The sequence below is a fragment of the Oncorhynchus keta genome, chromosome 7, assembly GCF_023373465.1.
Source record: "Oncorhynchus keta strain PuntledgeMale-10-30-2019 chromosome 7, Oket_V2, whole genome shotgun sequence".
NCBI classification, from domain to species: Eukaryota; Metazoa; Chordata; class Actinopteri; order Salmoniformes; family Salmonidae; genus Oncorhynchus; species Oncorhynchus keta.
This window is the reverse complement of record NC_068427.1, coordinates 40,620,107-40,629,268: the sequence shown is the minus strand read 5'-3', so window position 1 is coordinate 40,629,268 and position 9,162 is coordinate 40,620,107. Positions and strand designations below refer to the sequence as shown.

Here is a 9,162-nt window from a genome sequence, read left to right as displayed (position 1 = left end):
TAAGATAATGGCCATAATGTAGCAAGTTCAGTGTTCTGTTTTCCAGCTTCTGTTCTAGCCCTTAACCCCAGTCTGACACACAGTATAGGGTCATGAAGTATCCTCAGATGTGCAGTCAGTTTATTTTGCATTACATAATCTGTAGTTTTATTTGGACTTCCTCTTTTCTTCAGTCATTTCCTGTAGAAACTTAACAGGGCCCTCAGTAATGATGTGAGTTTGCTACTGAGCAAAGAGAGGGACAGAACAGGCAGTTACAGAAACATGGGGAAGGACAGAGGCTCTATGAGTGTGAGGTTGTTGTGGATCCTGGTGTGGACATCAGCATACGGTCAAGGATTCTCAGCTGAAGGTGAGTAACGTATTATATAGATTTGGAGAAAGAGGAGGGGGGTGTAGTAGCCTTTAATAGAGAAAGGTGAATTATATTATATAGATTTGGAGAAAGAGGAGGAGGGGGGGTGTAGTAGCCTTTAATAGAGAAAGGTGAATTATATTATATAGATTTGGAGAAAGAGGAGGGGGGTGTAGTAGCCTTTAATAGAGAAAGGTGAATTATATTATATAGATTTGGAGAAAGAGGAGGGGGGTGTAGTAGCCTTTAATAGAGAAAGGTGAATTATATTATATAGATTTGGAGAAAGAGGAGGGGGGGGGGTGTAGTAGCCTTTAATAGAGAAAGGTGAATTATATTATATAGATTTGGAGAAAGAGGAGGTGGGGGGATGTAGTAGCCTTTAATAGAGAAAGGTGAATTATATTATATAGATTTGGAGAAAGAGGAGGGGGGTGTAGTAGCCTTTAATAGAGAAAGGTGAATTATATTATATAGATTTGGAGAAAGAGGAGGGGGGTGTAGCCTTTAATAGAGAAGGGTGTATTATATTATATAGATTTGGAGAAAGAGGGGGGTGTAGTAGCCTTTAATAGAGAAAGGTGAATTATATTATATAGATTTGGAGAAAGAGGAGGGGGGGGGGTGTAGTAGCCTTTAATAGAGAAAGGTGTATTATATTATATAGATTTGGAGAAAGAGGAGGAGGGGGGTGTAGTAGCCTTTAATAGAGAAAGGTGAATTATATTATATAGATTTGGAGAAAGAGGAGGGGGGTGTAGTATCCTTTAATAGAGAAAGGTGAATTATATTATATAGATTTGGAGAAAGAGGAGGGGGGTGTAGTAGCCTTTAATAGAGAAAGGTGAATTATATTATATAGATTTGGAGAAAGAGGAGGGGGGGGGGGTGTAGTAGTCTTTAATAGAGAAAGGTGAATTATATTATATAGATTTGGAGAAAGAGGAGGGGGGGGGGTGTAGTAGCCTTTAATAGAGAAAGGTGAATTATATTATATAGATTTGGAGAAAGAGGAGGGGGGTGTAGTAGTCGTTAATAGAGAAAGGTGAATTATATTATATAGATTTGGAGAAAGAGGAGGGGGGTGTAGTAGCCTTTAATAGAGAAAGGTGAATTATATTATATAGATTTTTGTTGTTGCTTTTTATTGTATCATTTTGACACATTTCTACACTCCACAGTATTGTCAAAGAACATCTTTTTCCTTGCCGAGTCCAGAGGATGGGTCACTGTCCCAGTTTCCCCCGTGGTTCTACAAGGGACAGAGCACCGATTCCAATGGATATGGACCTCACATGACGGCAGACACTCAAACACCACAATAGCCCATATCATTTCATCCACTTGGGAATCTGTATCGAACACATTGGGTTTTTCAAAAGGCAGTGGATATGGTCTTTCCATGAGGACAAAGTTTGAAAATGCTGGAGAGTTTGTGTTCATGCAAACCAAACCAGTTTCAGTTATTGTGGCGAGGTTTCAGGTGTTTGCTTTCAAAGGTATTGTGTTTCAATATGTTTATTGTCACTTTTTCAAAATCAGAATTGGAGTCAAACACAAACATGTTCATTTTGTGTTTGATATCACTAAAAACACATACTGGATACGCCAACAAGGATGTTTGATTTGTAAAGGTTAACCAATGATTTTCTTTGCAGTTAAACCCTTTGAATGGCCTTCATTTCATCTGGGTTCTGATGTGAGTTTTAGTTGTGAGCTGTCCAGCCTACCAGAAGGAACCACACTTCAGTGGGAAAGAGAAGGAGATCCCACTTCTAACACCACGTTGTTTTACAACAACACTGTGCTCATGGTCATCCATAGTGTTGATCAGAGCAGTAAGGGGAGATGCAACTGCACTCTCAAACAGAATGGAACATTGTTATATGAAATTTATAATACATTGAATGTTGAGACAAGTAAGTTAGCTAGATTCATGGATATTATCAGTAATATATGAATGACTTAACAGTAACTGCAGGTTCACTCATCATGTGTAGATTAACTTGATTGTTGTAGATATTCTTCGTCATAGTGTTTTCCCACAATGTTGATTTTTTTCCAGGCACATTCAACAAGCCAGTAACTTTGTTCAGAGAGAGCAGCAACAGCAGTGAGGTGGAGATGATGTGCAGGTCTTCATCCTGGCACAGAAAAGCCTCCTGGACCAAGGGCTCATCTCCAGCGGAAGCACCTGCTACTCTGACATCAGATGATAGACTAGAAATTGACCGGTTCTCATCTCCCACATTCAAACAAAAAGATTTTCCCCTGAGACTTTCACCAGTGGAATTTGAGGATGGAGGAGTGTTCAGATGTCATTTTAATAACAACCTTATGTCTTATGTTCAACTCACAACCATTCAAGGTAACTTTGCTTTTGTCTTTTAACAGCGTTCAATGAGAGAACAAACACTCTCTGCTCAAGTAACCTAATGTTGGTTCTCTGATTGTCAACCACAAAATGACATGTTTCATTATCCAGATATATACTAGGCCTACATTATTATTGTTATTATTACAGTATACTGTTCTCTCAGAGGGGAACGTTCAGTTATGTTTTCTGTTCTCTGGCCCAGTCTCTGCATCTAGAGGCCCCCCTGGTGGCCAGTCGGTGGTGCTGAAGTGTGAAGTGTCGGAGGTGAACGGTGACCCTGTGACCCTGGCCTGGCTGAGGATGGAGGGGAGGACGGGGCTAGTGGTCAAAAAGGACATCCTTACAGGGAGTCAACCCAACTGGACACTCAGTGTGACCCTGCCCAGCCTCCAAAGGGACCAGCTGGACTGGCAGTGTGCGGTGTTCAGAGAGGACATGCTCAGAGCGAGTGTTCCCCTCAGACTCCGTGGTGCTGGTGGAAGATCTGGGATACCAGGCCTAGTGTTACCATCGCCTCTGAAAGGTTACTAATGACCATAGTTGATTATAGTAGGTCACAGTAGATCACATCCTCTGAATGAGTAGATTCAGTGAGACATCATGATCATAAACAATATAAAACCAATAACCAAATCAATGTCTCTACATTGCAGTTTGCCCCCCACTATACTGTGATGTCTTTGGAGTCATAGCAAAAGTCATAGTAAGTCCTCAGCTGTCTCATTTTGGCATGTTCTCTTTCATACTCGGTTTCCAACAGACGACACCTTGCATATTTCGATCATTGTGGCCTGTACAGCATTGGTTGTTGCCGGGATACTGATTGGTGCTCTGGTGTTCCACCTGAAGAGGAAGAAGACAGACCCAGGTAAAGACTGATAATGACTATCACTACAGTAACAGGTCTGACTCTACTCCTGATAATGACTATAACTACAGTAACAGGGCTGACTCTACTCCTGATAATGACTACAGTAACAGGGCTGACTCTACTCCTGATAATGACTACAGTAACAGGGCTGACTCTACTCCTGATAATGACTATAACTACAGTAATAGGGCAGTCTCTACTCCTGATAATGACTACTGTAACAGGGCTGACTCTACTCCTGATAATGACTACAGTAACAGGGCTGACTCAACTCCTGATAATGACTCAAGTAACAGGGCAGTCTCTAATCCTGATAATGACTACAGTAAAAGGTCTGACTCTACTTCTGATAATGACTATAACTACAGTAACAGGTCTGACTCTACTCCTGATAATGACTACAGTAACAGGGCAGTCTCTAATCCTGATAATGACTACAGTAAAAGGTCTGACTCTACTATTGATAATGACTATAACTACAGTAACAGGTCTGACTCTACTCCTGATAATGACTACAGTAACAGGGCTGACTCTACTCCTGATAATGACTATAACTACAGTAACAGGGCAGTCTCTACTCCTGATAATGACTACAGTAACAGGGCTGACTCTACTCCTGATAATGACTACAGTAACAGGGCTGACTCTACTCCTGATAATGACTACAGTAACAGGGCTGTCTCTACTCCTGATAATGACTATAACTACAGTAACAGGTCTGACTCTACTCCTGATAATGACTACAGTAACAGGGCTGACTCTACTCCTGATAATGACTATAACTACAGTAACAGGGCAGTCTCTACTCCTGATAATGACTACAGTAACAGGGCTGACTCTACTCCTGATAATGACTACAGTAACAGGGCTGACTCGACTCCTGATAATGACTACAGTAACAGGGCTGACTCTACTTCTGATAATGACTATAACTACAGTAACAGGTCTGACTCTACTCCTGATAATGACTACAGTAACAGGGCTGACTCTACTCCTGATAATGACTACAGTAACAGGGCTGACTCTACTCCTGATAATGACTACAGTAACAGGGCTGACTCTACTCCTGATAATGACTACAGTAACAGGGCTGACTCTATTCCTAATAATGACTATAACTACATTAACAGGGCTGCCTCTACTCCTGATAATGACTATAACTACAGTAACAGGGCTGACTCTACTCCTGATAATGACTACAGTAACAGGGCTGACTCTACTCCTGATAATGACTACAGTAACAGGGCTGTCTCTACTCCTGATAATGACTATAACTACAGTAACAGGTCTGACTCTATTCCTAATAATGACTATAACTACAGTAACAGGGCTGACTCTACTCCTGATAATGACTATAACTACATTAACAGGGCTGTCTCTACTCCTGATAATGACCATAACTACAGTAACAGGGTTGTTTCTACTCCTGATAATGACTATAACTACAGTAACAGGGCTGACTCTACTCCTGATAATGACCATAACTACAGTAACAGGGTTGTTTCTACTCCTGATAATGACTACAGTAACAGGGCTGACTCTACTCCTGATAATGACTACAGTAACAGGGCTGACTCTACTCCTGATAATGACTATAACTACAGTAACAGGGTTGTTTCTACTCCTGATAATGACTATAACTACAGTAACAGGGCTGACTCTACTCCTAATAATGACTATAACTACAGTAACAGGGCTGACTCTACTCCTGATAATGACTATAACTACAGTAACAGGGCTGACTCTACTCCTGATAATGACTATAACTACAGTAACAGGGCTGACTCTACTCCTGATAATGACTATAACTACAGTAACAGGGCTGACTCTACTCCTGATAATGACTACAGTAACAGGGCTGACTCTACTCCTGATAATGACTACAGTAACAGGGCTGACTCTACTCCTGATAATGACTATAACTACAGTAACAGGTCTGACTCTACTCCTGATAATGACTACAGTAACAGGGCTGACTCTACTCCTGATAATGACTATAACTACAGTAACAGGGCAGTCTCTACTCCTGATAATGACTACAGTAACAGGGCTGACTCTACTCCTGATAATGACTACAGTAACAGGGCTGACTCTACTCCTGATAATGACTACAGTAACAGGGCTGACTCTACTACTGATAATGACTATAACTACAGTAACAGGTCTGACTCTACTCCTGATAATGACTACAGTAACAGGGCTGACTCTACTCCTGATAATGACTATAACTACAGTAACAGGGCAGTCTCTACTCCTGATAATGACTACAGTAACAGGGCTGACTCTACTCCTGATAATGACTACAGTAACAGGGCTGACTCTACTCCTGATAATGACTACAGTAACAGGGCTGACTCTACTCCTGATAATGACTACAGTAACAGGGCTGACTCTACTCCTGATAATGACTACAGTAACAGGGCTGACTCTACTCCTGATAATGACTACAGTAACAGGGCTGACTCTACTCCTGATAATGACTATAACTACAGTAACAGGGTTGTTTCTACTCCTGATAATGACTATAACTACAGTAACAGGGCTGACTCTACTCCTGATAATGACTACAGTAACAGGGCTGACTCTACTCCTGATAATGCCTACAGTAACAGGGCTGACTCTACTCCTGATAATGACTACAGTAACAGGGCTGACTCTACTCCTGATAATGACTACAGTAACAGGGCTGACTCTACTCCTGATAATGACTACAGTAACAGGTCTGACTCTATTCCTAATAATGACTATAACTACAGTAACAGGGCTGACTCTACTCCTGATAATGACTATAACTACATTAACAGGGCTGTCTCTACTCCTGATAATGACCATAACTACAGTAACAGGGTTGTTTCTACTCCTGATAATGACTATAACTACAGTAACAGGGCTGACTCTACTCCTGATAATGACCATAACTACAGTAACAGGGTTGTTTCTACTCCTGATAATGACTATAACTACATTAACAGGGCTGACTCTACTCCTAATAATGACTATAACTACAGTAACAGGGCTGACTCTACTCCTGATAATGACTATAACTACATTAACAGGGCTGTCTCTACTCCTGATAATGACCATAACTACAGTAACAGGGTTGTTTCTACTCCTGATAATGACTATAACTACAGTAACAGGGTTGTTTCTACTCCTAATAATGACTATAACTACAGTAACAGGGCTGACTCTACTCCTAATAATGACTATAACTACAGTAACAGGGCTGACTCTACTCCTAATAATGACTATAACTACAGTAACAGGGCTGTGTCTACTCCTAATAATGACTATAACTACAGTAACAGGGCTGACTCTACTCCTAATAATGACTATAACTACAGTAACAGGGCTGACTCTACTCCTAATAATGACAATAACTACAGTAACAGGGCTGACTCTACTCCTAATAATGACTATAACTACAGTAACAGGGCTGACTCTACTCCTAATAATGACAATAACTACAGTAACAGGGCTGACTCTACTCCTAATAATGACTATAACTACAGTAACAGGGCTGACTCTACTCCTAATAATGACTATAACTACAGTAACAGGGCTGACTCTACTCCTAATAATGACAATAACTACAGTAACAGGGCTGACTCTACTCTAATAATGACTATAACTACAGTAACAGGGCTGACTCTACTCCTAATAATGACTATAACTACAGTAACAGGGCTGACTCGACTCCAGACCAAACTTGTCGGGTTGCTACATCTTAGGTTTTTGCCAAAAATTGTGTGCAAATATTTTTCTATGATCTCTTTTTTCAAAGCTGTGACATCCCTACCACTTACCCAGAAGAATGACCCAGTCTATGGTAACATCACTGATCCACTAGCACACCAAGGTATCTCATTCTTTACTTTGGGAGTGATATGATGTACAATACATAAGATATATGGATATATTGTATAACAGAGGTATGAGAGAGAGGCCTAAGTGTAGAGAAAGGAGGAGGTTGAGATCATAGAATTACATATAAGAACTCTTAATAGGATCTCTGTGGTTGAGATAACTGATGAACATTTAGGCATTTTGTATGTTTCAGAGTTCCAGGGGGGGCAAGATGGCAATGAGGAAGTTCATTACTCCGAAGTTGCTTTGGGTGAACCCAGGCTTGGTGGTGAGTAGTGGGTTTGGAAATGTACAATGGTTCCTAGAATGTAAATTGAAGCGTAACAAATGGCATTTCTTGTCTTTTTCAGATCCCAACAGAGTCACATCAGGGTCAAATCACGTACGAATAGCACTTTATTCAAATGATTATTTAGCTGTTTAGTATGTTCTTTGTGATTAACTCATATTATTGTCCATAGGTACAGGAAGGGGGTGCTGTGATCTATTCCACGCTCAACATATAAAAACACCTGTCTTTCAGCAGGATAAAACTCCTGTGTTAAAATGCAGGGATTATTTTCTGTTTAGTTTGTTCATTAACCTATTGTGGAGTTTTGTACCTGAGTTTGTCACAACGTAAAGGAAGGCTGTGCTTATTTCAATCCTGCTCACATACCCACAGCTGGCAGCACACAAGTCATTATCAAATCGGAAAGCAGCTGCACAAGACTAATCGTAATGCCCGTAGTAAACTTTGTTTGACAACTCGATGAATTGCACAATGTTCAGGGGACAATATGTTAAAAGTCAAATAGCTTCAAATGTAAATGACTTAAAAACCTCAAACCAACTATAAATTGTAGAAGTTCAAGTTAAAGCTTGGTTGCAAGTGAGTCTTCCAAATGGACAATGACCCCTAGCATACTTCCAAATCAAAATGGCTTAAGGTCAAGGTATTGGAGTGGCCTTCACAGAGCCCTGACCTCAATCCTATAGAATACTTGTGGGCAGAACTGAAAAAGCGTATGCGAGCAAGTAGGCCTACAAACCTGACTCAGTTACTCCAGCTCTGCCAGGAGGAATGGGCCAAAATTCACCCAACTTATTGTGGAAAGCTTGTGGAAGGCTACCTGAAACGTTTGACCCAAGTTAAACAATTTAAAGGCAATGCTACTAAATACTAATTGAGTGTATGTAAACTTCTGACCCACTGGGAATGTGATGAAAGAAATAAAAGCTGAAATAAATAATTCTCTCTGCTATTATTCTGACATTTCACATTCTTAAAGTGGTGATCCTAACTGACCTAAGACAGGGATTCTTTACCAGGATTAAATGTCAGGAATTGTGAAAAACTGAGTTTAAATGTATTTGGCTAAGGTGTATGTAAACTTCTGACTTCAACTGTAAATATTGAAAGCATTTTAATGAGAACTAAAAGGTGTGCAACATGAAAATATTGTCTCATTTACATGTCATTTATTGATGGTCCCTAATGTGACCCAGCCATTGGCTATCCAAAGTCAAACCAATTTTGCCATGGTTGAACACCAGCCAGCTTTGTACACACACAAGAGACAACCCACACAAGAGACAACACACACATTTTAGAGTTAATTTCATGGAATTCTACACATTTTGCCATGTGGTGTAGAGAAAATGTTGCAGATGTAAAGCAAGTTGGCTTCAATTCTACACATTTTGCCATGT

General features: G+C 40.3%; 1 protein-coding gene across 2 annotated transcripts; it reads left to right on the top strand.

Annotated features, from left to right (window-relative positions):
• Positions 1-218: 218 nt before the first annotated feature.
• LOC118386529 (uncharacterized) lies at positions 219-8,879 on the top strand. Of its 2 annotated transcripts, XM_035774249.2 has the most exons (10): positions 219-352; positions 1,537-1,854; positions 2,014-2,274; positions 2,421-2,723; positions 2,935-3,255; positions 3,493-3,600; positions 7,388-7,462; positions 7,664-7,738; positions 7,821-7,852; positions 7,932-8,879. In XM_035774249.2, the coding sequence occupies exons 1-10, from the start codon at positions 265-267 to the stop codon at positions 7,974-7,976; spliced, it is 1,626 nt and encodes a 541-aa protein (XP_035630142.1). In that variant the 5' UTR covers positions 219-264; the 3' UTR covers positions 7,977-8,879. The 2 variants fall into 2 exon arrangements, with proteins under 2 accessions (XP_035630142.1, XP_052378874.1); XM_052522914.1 differs by lacking the exons at positions 7,388-7,462; positions 7,664-7,738; positions 7,821-7,852; positions 7,932-8,879 and adding an exon at positions 3,750-3,867 and having other exon boundaries at positions 3,493-3,635.
• Positions 8,880-9,162: the final 283 nt, after the last annotated feature.

What these genes read in the sequence shown, in the direction of transcription:
- LOC118386529 (XM_035774249.2), top strand. Translation starts at nt 265, where the DNA reads ATGGGGAAGGACAGAGGCTCTATGAGTGTGAGGTTGTTGTGGATCCTG. An exon ending in GGGTGAACCCAGGCTTGGTG is followed by an intron (nt 7,739 to 7,820) that starts GTGAGTAGTGGG and finishes TGTCTTTTTCAG; the next exon opens with ATCCCAACAGAGTCACATCA. An exon ending in TCACATCAGGGTCAAATCAC is followed by an intron (nt 7,853 to 7,931) that starts GTACGAATAGCA and finishes TATTGTCCATAG; the next exon opens with GTACAGGAAGGGGGTGCTGT.